General features: G+C 36.9%; 1 protein-coding gene across 1 annotated transcript in view; it reads right to left on the reverse strand.

The window, feature by feature from the left end:
- The window catches only part of LOC103757566 (ubiquitin-conjugating enzyme E2 E2), a 199790-nt gene extending 184202 nt beyond the window's left edge, over nt 1–15588 (reverse strand). The window contains exons 1-2 of the mRNA XM_029961952.1: nt 15403–15588; nt 7598–7648 (exon numbers count right to left, since the gene is read on the reverse strand). Of these exons, the coding sequence (XP_029817812.1) occupies nt 7598–7648; nt 15403–15578 (227 nt within the window). The 5' untranslated portion in view covers nt 15579–15588. The remainder of the gene's footprint in view (nt 1–7597; nt 7649–15402) is intronic.
- Nucleotides 15589–19509: the final 3921 nt, after the last annotated feature.

Here is a 19509-nt window from a genome sequence, read left to right on the forward strand (position 1 = left end):
AAGCTGCAAATGTGTAACTACAGCATAAATAAGTTTTATTGCACACCAAGAAAACAGCACCCAGATCAATTTCATAGTTTGTTTCCAAAACGCTGTAAAGCATGCTCTGGTACTAGTTCATGACTTTTTAGTCTTAAATAGCAGCTTTTCTGCCAGGAGATTTTGGAAAACAATTTCATTACATTCAGACTATTAATTGTTAATCTGTATACATTCCATGTATACCAAGAATAAAAGAAAAATTACAGTGTTGCCTTAGACTGTCATGCCTAAGCAAAAAAAAAAAAACCCAAAACAAAACCAGCAACAACAACAAAAAGCCAAAACAAACAAACAAACCCCCCAAAATAATAAAGTGTGCTAATTTAATAGCTGTTAAAAAACTGTACAATTGTGGCATTGAAACTGAGAAAGACTGATTATTTTTTAATTTTTTTTTTTAATTGATTTCCAAGGAGAGGGAAAAACACTATTTTTACTTTGGAAGGAATAAGAGGCACACAATAGCACTCAGGAAATGACATGAATTTGTCATATGCTTTTTTAAAGTTTTCTTAAAAAGGAAATTTTTAAATATTACAGAGAAGCGCAGAGTTCTAATTCTGCTCAAATGTGAGTGTACTGAAGACTACAGTGTTAGGCACTTCTGAGATTGTGCCATTTATTTAAGGAAACAAATATTTCATTATCAGTAATGCTGTCAGTTCCAACCAACAGACAAAATATCTTCCATTTTCTTCCATTTCCCCCATTTATTCAATAATGAGTAAATTACTAAAGGGTAATGAGTTGCTAATAAAAGCATGTTTTTTACATGATTATCATGAAATGGCAGTGACTGCTTGTTCAGTGCAACAGTCCCTACCACAGTCACACTTTCAAATAATTCCACTCTATCAAATTTCTGTAAAGAAATTGATCCTTACATAGCTTTCATACAAGACATTAGTCTATATTTGGGGAAAAAAATAGGAAAAGCGCCCGACAGAAATAGCTAACTACATTTAAAAGCCACATGTTCAGATATTTCTCTGCGAAGTCTCCTAACAATGGTGTAAAGTCTCAGCCAAGGTAGTTTTGTTTCCCTTGATGGCAAGCAATGATTGTTTTACACACTTATTTTAGGTTTTGGTGGTGGGAAAAGGTCTTTCTGTGTGTTTTATGAGGGCTGTACTGAGGAGATTGGAAAAACATGCATATAAATATCAGTTTTATATTATAAGCCAAATTGTGGCTCACAGGGGGGGAAAAACAACCAAAAAACCCACAAAAAAACCCAAACCAAAAACCCACCTTTGTTTAGCTACTTAGGAGAAGGCAAAAGAAACGTCTGTGAAAGGTGGTCTGAAAAATTCTGGAGCTGAAAGCATTGGGGATTGCTCTTGTACTTCCTAGGAGACTGACTTACAAAGACCAGCTGCAACTCAATATGAAACTGCTGGAAGAGAATTTCTCTGTTCAGAATTCCCCACACTAAAAGCATCAAAGTGTTTCATTTTACCCTTGTTACAGTTCTTCACGCTACCTCCCCCAACTTACAATTTAAAGTAGAGCTTTAGTTATCTTCCACACTAAGCACACTGCAAATATCAAGGAACCCTTCCATGTCCATCACAGGCTGCTTTTTGAGTACTTTTCTGCCCTTTCCTGCTTCAAGGAATGTGTGATCATCATGACCCCCCCTTATGCCCCAATCTCATTTCCCTGCTTCAACTATGCCATGGGATGTGCTCTGGCATCTCCCTGACCTTCCAAATCTGCACTCACACAATGCTTGCTAAAGTATTCGTATTCTTCTCTAATATTAGTTTCTCTTTTCTTTTCCTCCTGGGAGAGAAGTTGTCATCATTCAAAAACTGGGAGAACTGGCAGAAATCGCGTGGAGGTATTGTTATGCTGGGAGGTATTAATGGATGTTGTCAGACAGTTCTTTACTTCCTCATCACTGAGTGAAGTTGCCAGACCTGGCAAGCAGCCAGCAGCAGGTTCCCTTTACTGCCTTTTTTCTATTTCCCCTCTCGTCTTCATGAAAGTTGCTAACGTTTCAAGCCACCAATAGCCACAATACATCCTGAAGCTTTTGAGTGTTGCATCTAATCATCCTAAAATCATCCCACAACCGCAAGCAGAAATGCAATCAAGCAGATATTCAGAACTCAGTTTATTCAATGAAAACAAACAAACAAACAAAAAGCTCATTGCTCTCTAATTTAATTTTTTCAAATCAAACATATATTTTCAAAGATATCAGATCGCTGAAGAAACACCAGTTATATTTTAGATGGTCTTCCAAATACACTGCATCTTGACACATGGAAGACCCATGAAAAGAAACATCTGTGCATTATTTTTTAAAGAAAGATTCTCTGTGAACACTGAAAGGTCACTTTTACAGTGAAAATAAACAGGAATTTTAAATAGATGTTTTAATACAGCTACATGCTTCAGACCTGAAAGCACAAATGACAGTCCTGCACTGACTTAAAAGAAAATGACTAAAGGAATGAAATGATTACATATTAAAAAGTAACCTGACATTTTTCATCTGAGGTACTTCAAGGTCCCAAGGTAATAAAGCAAAAAACCCCACTAGTTATAAAAAACAGGCAAGTTAACTCAAGTGATAAAATATAATCCCAGTGCGATCGTTAACTTGCATGTTTTTGGGACATGTTTCTTGATTCTTTTGAAGCACAAAGGGACTCAAAATTTAAAAACAAAGTAGTTACAGTGAGCACTCAAATAGATTTTTCATTCATCCCTATCCTCAATTGTTAATACCTCGTGGATTTAAAACCAACAGTATCCTGCACATTAATATCAACCACTTGTATGTTTATCTTTTTGATTACATTTTGTTATTTCCCGTAAATTCTAAAGAGGGTAGGCAACATTATATACAATGTTCTGTGTCACATTTTCTCTAGAAGGTTATAGAGAACCAGCAGCCTATAAAAGTAAGCTTATACAGGCAGAAGGTAAACTCCATGGATAACGGAATGGAAATGCAGCCTGGATTCAGGCTGGAAATGTTTGTAAGAAAAAACATTCAAAGAAAGCATTTGTTACTCCAGTTTTCATCCTGCTCACACATTAGCATTACACGCATCGCAGTCACGTGTCTGTGGCAAGAGACTGATGCATCCCTAACTCAAACAATCAAAATCACTGAGCACAACTGCACAGCAAATACTTGCTGTACCTGCTTCTCTAGGTCCCTAAACTTCTCTCTCTCTGCATTGTAGAGCAAGGCTCACTACCTTCTGCCTCCCAGTCTTCCCAGGATATTGTGCTAACATTCATTTTCTGCTCCTGATACTTGTGACATCCCTTTAGCTTTTAAGTAGCACTAGGTAGGAGTTTAAACAGGTGGCTCTGAGAACAATAACTGAAATGGATAGAATTCACGTAGTCTCTGAGTTGTGAAGATCCAGCCTCAGCATTTCAGCAAAAACAGTCAGAGCAATATTAAACAGGAATGCTGGGCTCCATACAGTCATTAATAGCAGGAGACATCCACGAGGCACAATGAACTCTCCCTAAGCCAAATAGAATATTTTGCCACTCCACTTCACTACATCACCCCAAAAAGAAGCGTGTTTTAAGTATTTTCAGTGTGATTAGTTTTGACAAGCAAAATACTAGGATCAATTTTGGGTTCTTATCAATTTTGCAGATAGTTTAAAAAGCAAGGAATTAACGTAATGATTTCAAACTAATAGAAGAGATAAGACTACATGCAGGGTTTTAAACTGATGGTTTTGGAATGAGAACCAGTCAATTTGCCAACTAAGTTGCACAGTCCTTTACAGTATACATCTGAGCCTCAAGCACTACCTATACTGCTACAGGGAAAAAGAAATAAAACATATAAAACATAATGGAAATTGCAGTAAATACACAGAAAATAGAAGAATGGTGAAAAATACACTAAAGAACATCAAAAGGAAACATGAAGGGGAAGACAGGTAATATCAGTGACTTAACAGGAAAAATTTTGAGCAGTTGCTCCAAGTGGTGTCCACTGAGAGTTGCTATTCACTTTGTGCTGGCTCTCCTTGTTTCCAGCTGTTAAGTTCACATTGAAAGAAGCTAAAAATACATTAAATACTTTCCAAATATTATTTTCCCACGTAAGCAATTGGTATAAGTTGCCACAGAGATGTTGTTCTCTTGCCAGTGAGAAGGGAAACAGTATACAATGCTGACAATAGAAGTTGTATTCTATGACATCTATTGTCTTGGACAAGAGGCAGTCCAAAATATGGGAAAGTTTGAAAAGGCATTATTTTAGCTACAAGATTTCCCAACTATTCCCTGCTTTCCGCAAGGCCATATATGAAAATGATACTTAAATATTAAGTTTTTATCGCCTGAGAGAAAAGGTATACTCTGCACTACTCAGAGGTATAGTATGTGCAACATTTCTTGTAATAAAGCTTTGGCATTTCAATGAGGTGGAAAAAGAAGAGTGGCAAATGTCTACAATTTAGGCCTATTGTCTCCTGACAAACTGAAATTTCACAATACTGCAAATTTAAAACACAAATGTACCTCCTTCGCATTCAGGACTCTCCTTGACAGTAAATTCAGCTCAACAAAAAAGTAAAACGGGGGGAAGGATGGGACAACATATACTGAAAACTATCCAGTTCTTTCTGTTAAATGTGAAGCATAACAGGCTTTTTTATTACATGCCTTCCTCCAAAAATAGCAATGATTACACTGCTCAACTCCCACACTCCCCTCCTCAGCTTGGCTTTTTTATGCTTCGAACATTATACATTCTCAGTCCTGAGGAAGAAGCCAAAGTTTGTGGAGTCCAGAGGACTCTTTCCATCACCCAGTACCCAAACTACAGAATATGAATACCTAGGGAGGCAGGCAACTCTTAGTTTCTTATAACACCAAATCTTCTTTTAAAGCCAAAAGTGACAGATTTTTTTTATGAACTCTAAAACCCACAGCTTTCCACATTTTTGGAAAGATGCTGCAAGTCGCAGCAGTGATAATCTGCCAATTACAAGGCACATTTGTGAGCAAGACTTTTTTTGTCTTCCAGACAAACACAAAGATTATACAGCCTATTCTCTTCATGAGGATGAGGCAGGGGAAATGTTAAGATTGCAGTTGCTGCAGCAGTGGAAGCTGCAACTGCTTTGGAGCTTGTACCGACTGTGTAGCCAACATGCCATTGAGGGATGCTGAGGATGATGTACTACACTGTTCCATTTTGGGTTTTTTTCCTGAATGGGAAAAACCTGAAGCTTTGGCCTGCTGTAGTTAACGGAAAGTCTTGCAAACCTACTTGCAATGTTCCACCCAAGTTCCAATACAGCTCCATATCCTGCCCATCAGAACTTCCTAAGTAACTACTTAAGATAGTATTCTTGAATAATAAAGCTTTCTTCATGCCTTCTATGACATTTAGTTTGGGGATTTATCACATTCCTATTGCCCAATCTTAGTTTATTTTATATATAAAACAGTACACATAGTGAAGGTAAGCTGGAATCACAACCATTTCAAGTGGCCAACATCTGTAAGGAATTTATATTTATAAAATATGGCTGGGTTTTTTAACAGAAAATATAACGTCTTATAACAGTGATCTACATTTCACTAAACCCAAGAAAGAATGTGTCAATACTTTAGGGTAAGATATACTGTACAATAGCTCAGCTTTCTTCATTATTATCTGAAGAATCATGTCTGGCTGATGTATTTATTTTGTAATGTTTAACTATAATAGAAAATAGATGAAGTTTAAATGAAAACACTGTTTAGACTATGTCAACAGAGCATAAAACTAAATGAAGTGATTCTGTATTGAGTATAAAAACATATTTGATAATAGTAAAGTTACTAATGGTTATCTATCAAGATCACAACATGAAGTAATTCTGCATCTTCAGAACTGTGTTAAAGCAGTGGACACATGAAGTTAGATGTAATTTTGTGATTTTGCAAAACAGCATCACGCAGTGCACTTTATTGCTATTTTATCATTAGTGTAAATAATTCAACAAACCCAGGAAATCTCCAGCTCGCTTGTTTTTTTTTAAATTGCAAGTCACCAAAGGGCTTTCCACTAAGACAGCCAATGCTCACTTTACACTTGCTAGCAAAAGAAAATCAAATATAACACTATCTTGTATACTGAAACAACTGCTTTGTTATAAAGAGAAGGCTTCAGAAAACTAGAAAAAAATGACACTGCTGTAAAAACTGCAAGCCTTTTACACTCAGTTCAAAGACATGCATTCTTCTACAACAGACTGAAGTTTTATATTCATCTCAGCAATCAGTCCACTAATAGGCATCAGTCATCAACACTGAAGTAAAACCTGCCATATGAAACTGCTTTGATGTGATTGAAGACTCACACACAGTCATAAGTATGACAGAACAGCTTAGCTATTAAAATGTTTTATCTAGCAAAAAACTGTTGATCCTAATTGACTGAAATACTCCTTGAACAGTATTACTGCAAGGCTACTTCACTACGTAGAGTTTCAGTATGTAGCCACTTGACTTATATATATCTTGAGATCCAGCACAACCACATCAAATCTTGTTAGACTATTTTCTCACACATACTTTTGTCACGAGACCAAAACAATAAAGCTGACTGTCATTTTTACTACCAGTTGCTTAGTTAATTCGATACTGAAACATACTGGGATTCATTACAAAAGCTGCATGCAAACAGCTATTTCTTTTTCCTGCACTAACAGAACGAAATCTACTAACCACATCAGTTGAAATGGGTTGGCGGGACTGGGTGGAAGCTATTTTTCTCCACCAAGCCCAACCTCCCACCACAAGAAGTGCAGGGGCAGGGGCTCCTTTAAGCAGCACTGTGCAGCCCTGGCCCAGCTCCAACACTGACCGTATGTCAAGCTGACGGATAAGAAGCCCGAGACAGCCATCTGAAAACAACTGCATACAGCCCCTGCCACCAGACAGCGAGGGTTTCTAGGTGCACCTCATCATTCACTGCAAAGCCAATTTTAAACAGACCAAAAGTAAATGTACCTGACCAAGAAAAACCCACCAAAACCAAACCAAACCAACACATCGACATTATTAGAAAGTCTATATGATTAGATACTCTATTTCAGGAAGTTTATACCCAACATCATAATTGATCACCACAAACACAGAAAATTAATCATAGTTTGTGCCTATAACATATTCTTTTCTCCTTTATATTCACAGTGTTTTAACAAATTGCAAGAAAAAGGAATCAAACATACCAAGCAACCTCCACGAAGATTACATTTTACAGAATCAAACAAAATGCTATCAATTTAATGCCTCAAATGAAGGGTCATTTGATTTTTGCCCTGTATATATTCATGCATCACAGAGTTCACCCATTTTTACCATTACTTAGGTTACTGGGAAGTATGTCATACGTTGCCTACATGTCCTTACATGTAGGCAACATATTATCTATCAGTTTTTATTCCAAAATTACTAAGTAATCAGCACAAAGGAATAGCTAAAATTTACTCCAGTCCCCTATGCAATTTCCATAATTCCATATATTTCATTTCCATATTCCAAATTAGTAAAATCCAGGTGAACTTACCTACAGTTTGGAGGAGGGTCTAATGTAATTTCTGCAAGTTCCTTCTGAATTCTTAAGAGAAAAAAAAAATATTATCAGGACTTTTTTGCAATCTGTTTCTTTCAACTTTATGAACATTTCTACAGCAATCAATAGGAACAAAATATAATTCTTAAAATTTCTGATGAAAAGCTGATGCTAAAAGGTTTCATGAAACTGCACAAGAACATGTGGAAGCAAACGTTAAATCTTTTCTGAGAAATGAATTTCCAATATGGGACAAATGCCATGAGCAGCCACCTAGAAAATCACACTTTTTCTATAGGTCAGGGTTCTCAGGTCCTTTGCTCACTTACACAATTACTAAATGTCTCATGTATCCTCTTTCTCTATTTCTCCTCTGCCTGTATGTCTTATAAGCTCTTGCACTCTAGAATATTTAGCTTCTTAATGTATATCGTACTAGCAGGGTAAAACCTCCCAACTTCCAAGAATAATTGTCTCTCACCCTCCCAAAATGAGCCCATGCTGGTCTTCTTCATAACCTCCTCCTAGGTACTGTGGGTCTGCTATCAGGCTCCCCCAATGTGAGGTGGTCCAGCTCCCTGGCTAACTTGGGGTTGTACTGCTGGACTTGCTCTGGTATGTGCCTTCTTTTTACTGGGGGATCAAAATCAAGTAAATGTTATCCCAGGTACGGTCTAATGAGAGCTGAGTAACGGGAGATAAATCTCTTCCATCTGCCTATGGACTATGCATCCCAGGAGGGATACATCCCAGGAGGCAGTCAGCTTTTGTTGCTGCCTCACACTAAGCTTGTTTTCTGCCAGGGTCCCCATCTCCTTCTCAGTAGAGATGGTCCCCAGTATGTATCATTACAAGGGGTGAGACCTCATTTCATGAGTTCTCTGTCAACCCTCTCCTGCAGCCTGGCGAGATCCCTCTGAGCCACAGCATTGCTCCTGCATGTACCAAGTGCTCCCCCCCCCAGCTTGCTGTAGTCTGAAAACTTTAGAGTGAACTCTGCCATATCCTTCAGGTCACCAATAAAGACATTACAGGCATCCTGCCAGAGTTCTTCCTGCAGGGAGAGCAACTTCATTGTTAAGGATTTCTGGATATTCCCAGGCTGATGCTTCCAAGCCAAGTCCATGAATGCCTGATCTCTGCCACAGCTGGCAACAGGGGCTCTTTTCCCTTACACCAGCATCTGCATGAGAGCCAGTATCTTGACCTTTGAAGAAATTTAATTATACAGAGTGGGAGTCTACAGAGTTCCCAAAGGAACTTGTAGGAGTTTTCAGTTCCCAAAGTATGATGCCATAAGCAAGACTGTAATGGTCACCTTACCTATAAACTATGCCCAAGGCTTTTTTTATAGGTTACTTCAATGCAAAAACATGAACATTTAGAAGCAGGAAGAAAAAGTAAAACAATTCAAGATACCCTGAGTATTTTCTTCTTGCCTTCTCCTTCACAAGATTTCATGTACAGCAGCAAATTGTTATTCCTGTTATTCCCTATGCTAAGAAAGAAAACCTGCACAATAACACCACGCAAATTCCTGAAATACATGCCGAAGCCATAAGCCAAAAGTTCAGGCCTGACTTACACATACCTTGTTAAAAATGATTGCTACCCATTTTGCATATAAATACAGGCAAAGAAAATGGCTTATCAAAATAAGCATTCAGGTATATTGGCATATATAACATAAAAATGAGCAGTTTAATTCTCTATATAACTTTAAGATCCAAACACAATCTTACATGTTAAGGAGTCTCACAGCCACTATCAAAATTCCCCTTATGCTACTATAAGTTGATTTTACAGCTACAGTGAATAAATGAACCAATGGCAGTAGAAGAATTGGCCTGAACCAGAAACTCCAGCCTTTATCTTTCATATTCTAAAATAATTAGGACATACGTGGGCAAGATTTGTAGGCAGAGGTAATAATCACTTATTAGATCAGATTATATAATCGCAAAGATAAAAACACTCTTCCAGATGCTTAGATTTTCTTCTAACTTTTATCCACCCCAACCCTACACACACACACAGTTACTTCAGTTGAGGGGGAGCAATTTGATCTTTTACTTGCTTTTTCTACTCATTGAAATATTTATATCTCCAGTACATAGAATTTCCCCAATAAATATCATACCTTTCCTATAAAAATACAGGCACAGATTGCTTAATCAAGCACCAAATCATTGTAGTAACACTGAAAATACACCACATTTTTTAATTAGTGAAGTTTAAGCACAACAAACATGTTGTTTTAAAAAACTTATTCCAGTTAAACAATCCTAACAATTCACACCTTTTAGAAGGGAGATTTTATAACTGTGGGAGATGCTTAAAATATTTCTTCTGTATACAACAAACTTCTGCCATGATTTTGAAATTACACTATCGCAAATTCAAACCACAGAAAATCTAGGTAACATAGATTCTTCAATTTCACGTTTTATGGGTTGTTCTGTTTTTTCAGCCTTTTGTGAAGTTACAGAATGATGGCATTGCACTTTTATAGTCAGAGATCATTCCTTTACTTTACATATAGTAGTAAGAACAGTTAATATTTCATTGCATTACAATGAGTCTGAGACACGTCAAGAATGGATTGACAACTTCAACAACCTCAGTCCTAGATCAAAAACTTTATATTCTTCTTCCTAAAGCCTAACCCATGTTCCTTATATTCTGAAAACAAAAGAGTCTCTCATTTTTTCCATCTGTTGTAGTTCAACCCAAAATTTCTAACTTCTAATTTCACAAGTGCTAAAATGGCCCTTTATCAAGCTTTTCTGTGATTGAGCAAACAAGGACAAAACACCTTTCTGCTTCCAGCCATAAAAATTGATCAGATGGCACTGCATATTAATGTTCAAAAGTCCTAACTGCTCTTGCAAGCATCTAAGAGATGCTTCATTCATCATTATTTTTATACAAACAAGATACAACACATTAATACAATACTGTCCATCTTTTGCTCCTCAGCAAGTTGTCCATGTTTATTCTCCTACTCTGTGGTGTCCCAAACTAATTTATACACCTTACAACCCTTTGCTGCAACCTTAATTTACCTTGCATTCATGCTGAGAGCTTATTCATAAACAGTTTCTGTAGAGCAGCTGACATGCAATATCTTGTTCACATGTCACAGCATTCAAAGTTACAATTAAATTGTCGGACAGCATCCCAGAGAGCCTTGCACTGATAGAGACCTCCAATGTGCAAGCTGGCCTTTGTCTGCACATGCTCTGGCACTTGCTTCATATCTCCATTGAGTTGCCCTCAGAATCTGCCATAGGAGAGGATGTACCTCATTTCCTTCACTGACCACAGAGAATTTGCTGTGAGGATATGTGGCCTCTGGTAACAAAACATTTTTTTCAGAGTCCTTGCTGGATTTTTTGCCTCAATAAGAGTTATGTTTAACTATGTCAGAGTGAAAAAGAACTCTAAATTGAAATAATTATATCTATTCAGTTTATATTTAAACTAATGACATAATGGTTTAGGGAAGTATTGGGAAGTAGGGTCATGGCAGGGGGTGAAGCCTCGGCTAATAATCAATGCCCTGGGCTGCACACATAGGACATTTAATTTGCAGTGTCAGATCTGATATTCTTTGTTTGGTCTTAGAGAAGTCCTTTGACTTCTCTCTCTCATATATACATACATCTATACATACACACACATAAAAAAAATATTTTTCCCCTCCATTTTACTATCAGAAGAGAAGAAACATAGTTGCCTTCCAGCACAAGTGCAACCGTTAATCTACCCATAAATTCAGAAGCATGAAAGTACATTTTGGATTTCAAATATTATTAATTCTCACAGACACATATTTACTACTGTTCCAAGACTAAGGGGACTGCGGTTGTTTCCTTCATGAAACAGTTAAAAGTTCTCTAAAGCTAAGAGAAGTGAAAACCAGAGGATTTCCCAGTGTGATTAACTGGAAAAGAAATAAAGGATTATATGAAAATAAGTGATTTTTACCACATCTACTTTTCTAAAATACATGCCTATTTACCCATAAAAGCCAGCTGATTCAATACCTTATACCAAAGAATATGCTACTTAGAAAATACTTAGAAAAGCAGACACTGGTACATATTTCACTACTAAATAAACTGTGACTGAGCAGGAAATTGATCTAAAGATGGTTAGCTTCATACTGGAGGAAAAGAAATATTCTCACCCACATACTAAAAGATGGATAAATGACAAGGATATTTCTTGTAAGAAAAAGCAGTCTGTATTTTGCTGTCATATTCAGCATTCTAAATACCATTCCTAGATTCCTTGAAAATAGTGCTGTGATAAACTCCTCAGAGAAAAAAAAAAAAAGGGGGGAAGGGAAGGGAAGGGAAGGGAAGGGGAAAAAAGGCTCATTTTTACTTTGTTGAATTTTGAACAAATTTAATCTATTACTGATTTGCTACTCCTTAAGGTTGTAACTTCTTTCAATAAGGAAAAGATTGCAACTAAAGTTTTACAGTTCACAATTTATTGTAGGCACAGATATTTATTAAAAAATGTCAGGACTGGACACAAAGGTTGACAGATTTTCAACCAGCAACTTCAGGAGCCAAGCAAAACAATACATTTATTTGTTGAGCTACGTCAGCCAAGAATGGTTACACTTCTCTCAATCCAAAGGTCATGCTAAGATTTGCTACTTAAGAGGTAACAAGATGCCTGCTGTTTTCAAGGACAGCAATTCAATTCCGTGTCTAAACTGTAATTGTGATATGCAACGAGTTTCTCAATCTTGACATGTTAGGTAAGAAAGGTTGCTATTTAAGGTGATGCCCTCTGGGTGAGGAAAATTGAAGGACCAGTACACTGCATGACATATGCTGTAAGCTATTACACCTGTATATCAGCTACTCCTAAAAGTATTAACAGAGAAGCACAGCATGTGATGGCATTCTGCATTCTTGATGCCAGTTATAGCAATGCTAACAGAAGAAACTCCATATCTTGAAACCAAAAATCTTACTCAAATAGAAATTTGAGCGGTTTCATATAGCCTCTGTAATCAGATCACTTTGGAAAGCAGTTATGCTGCACGAACAGTATATTCATACATAAGACATGGTAGCGATTTACGATTACACAAGCAAAAGTCAGCACACTGCTAGACCTTGATTTCTATAAAACCTAATGCTACTGAAAATTCTGTAAATCTGACTACATAAAACTACAAATAAAAAGCAGAACAAAAATTTTTCCAAACAGAGATGCACAAATTTTCATTCTAAATCAATATATACAAGAGGTATCATAAGGCAATCCAAAACCACTGTGACTACAATTCCATATGCATGAAAAAGCTTACCAAGTAAGAAAACGTGATTTCCAAACTCAGGTTAGAATCAAGTCTGTAGTCTGTGACTTTAGATCCAGTGCTACATTAACTCACTGGTGTTCTATGCTTTAAACAGGAATTAAGGAATCTTGACCAAAGCCACAATTGACTACACTCTGTTGTTTGAGTGTTTTACTGATTTCAGCAGAGTTGACTCCTTTAACTGAAGGTAACAGAGTACAGCCTTTTTAATCCTGCACTACTTTTCACTTCTAACGAACAAAATTAACAATATTACTGTGAAGATATTTTATACAGACAGTTTCTGTAATACTTATCACATATTGAGGACTCTAAGAAATTTTTCCTTCCTCCATGATACTCCACTCCTTTTTATCCTCTGCTTTAAATCCTGATTTACCTTTCTTGAGACACTACTGATTTTAATTAAAAAGCAAAGAAACAAAACCTGTAATACAAAAACCTGGCTGAATGAAGAAAGTACAATCCCAAATCTAACACAAACAACTGAATACTTAAAAACAAAAAAGATTATACTGTTAAAAAACCCTGTTACTAGAAAAACTATGTTGTTGTGATCCTTCCAGAAAGTGCTATGACAACCAGCACAAATAAAATATATTTTTTTCGAAATATTATTTATTGTGTACGTACCTAAAGAGCTATTGTAGGTCATGTCAGCTTTTAACATGTATACTTAAATGTATATTTTTAAAATATATTAGTATTAGAATGCACATGAAACTGGCTTTAGAGTCTAACTAGCAAACGCACTGATGTCAGCAACTGGCATAATTAGTTTCAGCAGAACCATAAGCAGATGTGATTAAACTTTAAAAGGTTTAAGTAATTTTATCACTGTAAAATGCATGTTGATAAAAGCTCTAAGCTTTGAAGATACAAAGCTAAGATTAATAGACCAATTTCTGACATATCATTATTAATTTTTTAATAGGATAGCGTCCACAAGCTCTTGTCAGAATCGCGGCATCGGCATCATTACACCAGACATTGTACAAAGTTCAGAATACACAGACTGCTTTCTAAAGACACTGAAAACTATCTTTTATGACCTTAAAAGTCATCACTAATCCAATAATTCTAATATTTAAAAAATAATAATAGCAGGAAGCAGACAAAAGAGAACAAGGTCAGAAACCATACGGGCTGGATTAACTACATGAGTAACACCATGGTTTGCAGTGAAAGCTGAGTGGGTGTTTTGGGTTTTTTTCCTTTTAGTCACAAAAGGAAACATGGGCAACTTTTGCTGGCCCTTCTGTAAGTGGTATGATCAGTGATATGATTCCTAATAGTGTCTTAGTAGGAATGGGAGTCAAGAAAGCATTTCTACAGAGAAGAAAAAAACGAAAAAAAGGCTAGCTGTAAGGAAGGTTATCTATAGCAGAAAAAAAGCATGACGATACTCCACTGGAAAGACAGAAGATACTTCAGTCCAGAAAAGTATGTTATAGAAAAGGGACATATTAAGGCAAGACAAAGACTTGAATCCTGAAGGGATGTACACACGTTTATATACTGGTGTTTATGGACTGTGACTACATGCATATGTTATAAATTATGGCAATAGGGGCTCAATGCTTCTCCTTTACCACAGCACCACAGTGGTATAATTCCAATGTTTTTTCTTGTAGTTTATACAGCCTTGGATTAGCAAAGAAACAAGATCTGGGAATTCTGCATCAGGACAGTCTGCAGAATTGGTCTCTTGTCAGATTATTTTATGAGTGCTTTTTTACTTCAATCACTATAATCCCATTTGCCTAGACTAACAACCCTGTGTGTACTAAGGAAGCTACACTAAGCTGTAAATTCCTTCTGTCTGGTCCAAGCAATACAACCGTTATCTGAAGATGGACATGATAACATAGAATAATTTAAATAGCTATTCTACAAACCAACCTTTCCTCTCAAGCAGAAAAGGGAAGGAAAATAAATGGGTAATGAAACAGATCAGAGTTTAGTAATGAAACCAACATGCATTTGTTGTTCACTCAGATATTTCTGACCTGACCATCTGGGAAAAGAAAATGCAGTACTTCACAACAATAGGTATTACAGTAGTCCTAACATGCTGAGTTACTGAACTGTCTGATATGTTTATGGTTAATTAACTGTAAGTTACACTGACAAGTTTCAACATCAGTCATACATACACATACAGAGATATATTTTATAAGGCTACAAAACTGTCTGAGTTTTACTAGCAATAAAAAATTGTCAGCTTTTATCATGCAAGCGACTATTAAAACCATGTGAAAGAGTCAATCTCTCAAAAAAAGGAAAAAGTATACAGGTCTCATTATTGTGACCAGTCTCAAGAGAATATTACACTAATACAGCAGTGTTATAATAAAATCATCAGAAAATTAATATACTGAGTCAATACATACATCTGATGCTCAGCTGAAAAAAAGAGAAATTAAAATAAAACCCAAAAAGAACATTGTACCTTTTAGCACTAGTTGACAGTTTAGCAGCTGTTTTGCTTGATATTTTGCCCTCTTTTTTCTTGGGCTGAACTTGCTCCCTTTCTTGTTCCTGCTGAACACCTTCACGCTGATCTCCATCAGAGCTGCCTCCACTAGTGCTTGGACTATCATCCACTCTCTGCCCCTCTGTAGACATGGCAGATGCTGCACTGAACAAAAACAAACAACAGAAGTTAGCTTTTTGAGAAGAAACTGCCCGGCAGTATTTCTTACATGCCTTAAGGAAAGAACACATAATGTCTTTGTCTTAATATGTAACACTTGTGTTACAGTACTTCAGTAATCTTAGCACTGAAGAGTTTTGCCAGAAGCATCTTGACAATAATTCAGGAGCTGGTCATTTAAAACCCTATGCCAAAAAACCCCACAAACTCCAAACAACAACAACTACCACCTCCAAAAAAAGCCCACCTTTTCTATATAGATATATATATAAGCCCACCTATATATATATATATATATACACACACAAGCCCACCTATATATACATATATATATATATATATATATATATGATAAAAGCAGAAGTTATCGAAGTGGGAAACATAATCCAGCAAGTGTAATACCATTCACTGTGAATTATATTTTTCAACCACTCAGCAACACCATGCACTAGCTATCTCATCACTATGCCACCGGTTCAAATATAGCATAGTTTGTTAAGAACTGAGAGTTATTACTGTATTAACACTCTCTGTTATCCCATATGAAACAAATCTGTGGGCTCATTCCAAGTCTTTACTGTGGGTTTCCACATTACAAAATCTACATCTTGGCATGCTCGATGGAAACAGTCACAGAACCAAAAAGCACTAACACAGGACTGTTTATATTTACTGAAACGGTACACTTCTAGAGCGGTAAGCACACTGGTAGAGGACATAAGGAAGCTTTTTCCTGACAAATTTCATTCAGGCAATATGAAGCAACAAAGCTGTCAGAGAACACAAGAAGCAAGAAATCTCAGTATATTTCAGAAGTCAAGTTAACACTTTATTTGCACACTTCTGATACTAGTTAGCTATTTTAATTTCTTCCTTCATTTTAAATAGTACAACAATATGCCGACAGATGAGGAATTACAAGCCCACTGTTACAGCTGTCATGACTTCTCAAACTGTTCTAATGAAGGGCAGATGTCCATGAAAAACCCTTACTGAATTAGCATATGTGGTGGCACTGATTGATTTTTTAAAAAACAAACAAACAAACAAACAAGCAAAAAAAGCAAAACAAAACATAAACCAAAAACCAAACTGAAACCCAGGTCTTTCCTTTAATTCCCAATCTGTACCTTATATGCCTACTTTATATATCCTCCTCTAAAGATTTTAATAAAAGAACCATCTTCAAAGCACATAGGCCCAAACATTACTTGCTTACACCCACACAATCTCCATATATCTGGGTGATTTTCTGATCAAATCTGTCTGAATCAAAGAATTTGTTCTTTCATACACGAAGAGTTTTAAATTGCTGCGAACTTTGACTTGCTTTTCCTCTTACCTATGTGCAGACACTATCACAATTAAGAGCAAAACTATTCACCTTAACTGTTATATGTTTTAAGACTCACTCAAGGGAGAATAATGATATTTCGGGCTCAGATTCAACCTTCCTCATTCCATGGATTAAATAAAGTTCATCTCCCTGTATATATTTATGGAAAGAGACAGTAAAGTAAAAGTAAAGTAACATCAATGCCAACAGGGTTATGTTGAAAGGATGCTTTTTAAAAGAGGTTGTAAGTGTTGTAGTTACAGCTGCATGTAAGAAAATAAATTTACTCCTATTCTGAAAAACCCTTACCAAGATCTAATTCTATCAAATAGTATACACTGTGGAGTGGAAGAAATAATCTCTTCAAGCATTATTGACACATGCAGTTAACTTCAGGAGGAATTAGGTCTTTTTTATCTAATTTGTAAAGCTATACTGAACAAAAATTCTGGAAGTATGGCATCCCTTCAAAATATTTATGCACCAAAAGAAATAGCAAGCAATACCAAGTGATGGATATGGGACTAAGGTTTCCCTTAATCAGCTTAAACTACATATTGGATTTTATCATAGAAAATAATATTTTCATATATAAATTTATATAAATACACAACACTTAGCCTGCTCATTGAAGTAACCAAAATAATGCATAGTTTTCACCCTAAAATTAAAATACAAAAACTGTTCATTCCTAGAGAACAATGTTTCCTATGGTACAGATACATTATATTTAACATAATTTGTATATTCACAGGGTGATGTTCAGATATTTAAATCCTAGTTGGCAGATTTTAAGATAAAAGCAACAGAAGACTTAGAGGTAATAAACTACAAAAATATTAAATGCATACTTTGACTTGTCAGAATATGATAACTATAACGCAATTTTGATAGTAAGTACGCATTTTCTTTGCTTCTACATGCAGTTAAAATACAACCTCATTTCTCTTTATAACACTTGTGATGGCCTTTATTTGCTCTAGATTTTAGTTCTGAACTTTGCTTAGTAAACCTCATTTTAAAAAGAAAAATTCTCTCTTCACAATGTACATAGGCTTTAACACTGCAGGCCGGAAAGTTAAAAGCATATTTAGTAATGCTTATACGCATAGGACATCTGCTGTGAATAATCTTAGCTATAAATATTACTATTATCCAAAAAACAACTCTATTCACTTCATAAGTTCAGGTTACTATCCAGCAGACAAATACTAACAGTAGCCCAGAGCATATAATTACTGTAACATGTAATGCCAGCATTTACAACAGCAAAATGCTTCAATCTGTCATTTGATGTCTGGCTAGTTTCTTGGGGTTTTTTTGTTTTGGTTATTTTTTTATCTCTCCCTTCTCCTTCTCTCTCTGTTCCCCTTTCTGACAGTCAGGCAATTCTTTCTATGCCATCTGCTCACAATATCTGCAATTTTAGGAATTTTTGCATAGTTCAAGGGATGCTTAATATTCTGGTAAAAGTGAGTGTTAAAGGGCCTGAAGTTAGACACTTCAAATAGGGTTAAACTTAAAGAGAGCCAAACACATGAACAAACAACTAGGGGAAAAAAAATCAACTGAGGGGATGACACTGTGAAGAAAATATTTCACTGCCACTAACACAGACAGAAATACAAGATACTCCTTGAATCTGAACAGCCATGAGTGTGTTTGCAACTGTCACACAGAGCAAGAGGGAAGACACGCGATGTCCAGGTCCCCGGCTGCCAGGCTATTCTATATTCAGGCGAGGGTTGCTAACCTCCCTGCTGTTGTGCAGAGAAAAATGAGCAGAGGGGACAGGGAAAGGAGTGAAAAGGGACTTAAAAGTCTCTCCCTTAACGTGAGATGAATCAGCAGAGAGACAGATTACAAGTGTAACTACAACTATCAATTCGAAGTGAAGAGTCCAAAAGGTTTTGCTTTTGTCAAATATATCTACTAGCACCTTCCTCTTCTTCCTCAGAACAAAACAAAAAAACCCAAAACAAACAAAAACAAACAAAAAATATATAGAGTCACAAAAACCCAACACCAACCACCGTCACACTCTCCCCCCCCCCAAAAAAAATCCCGTAGTTAGGGACAGCAAGGTCCTGGCAACGTGCAGATCGGTCCCCAAGGGCGGCAGAGCTAGTGATGATGTCCTTTTAAAGCGGTCTTAATTTTCTTTAAGCCAAGATAAATTGAATATTTCTGCAGGGTCCACAACGAGCAGCAACGGCAGCAGCCGCCTTACTTCATCTTCATTAGAAAGCGTAAAGGGCAAAAGGACCACAACATCGCAGCAAGGGAGGCAGAAGGCACCCGGTTTGTGGCCGGGCAGGGTCCGCCACTGAGAGAGGAACCTGGACGGAAAGGACGAGAGGCCCCGGCTCCCACGGCCCCCAGCCGCCCGGAGGCAGAAGCGTGGCTCGCCCGTCGGGAAGACCCAGCCGTGCGGGAGCTGGTGGTGGGCATGGGCATCCCCAGAAACACACACACCCCGCACCCCCACAGCCGGGCGGGAGGCGGCCGGGCCAGGGTGAGAAGTAGGAGACAACCGAGAAGAGGAGGAGGAGGAGACTGCGAGAGGA

The sequence above is a fragment of the Manacus vitellinus genome, unplaced genomic scaffold (genome assembly GCF_001715985.3).
Source record: "Manacus vitellinus isolate BGI_N305 unplaced genomic scaffold, ASM171598v3 scaffold_3_pilon, whole genome shotgun sequence".
NCBI classification, from domain to species: domain Eukaryota; kingdom Metazoa; phylum Chordata; class Aves; order Passeriformes; family Pipridae; genus Manacus; species Manacus vitellinus.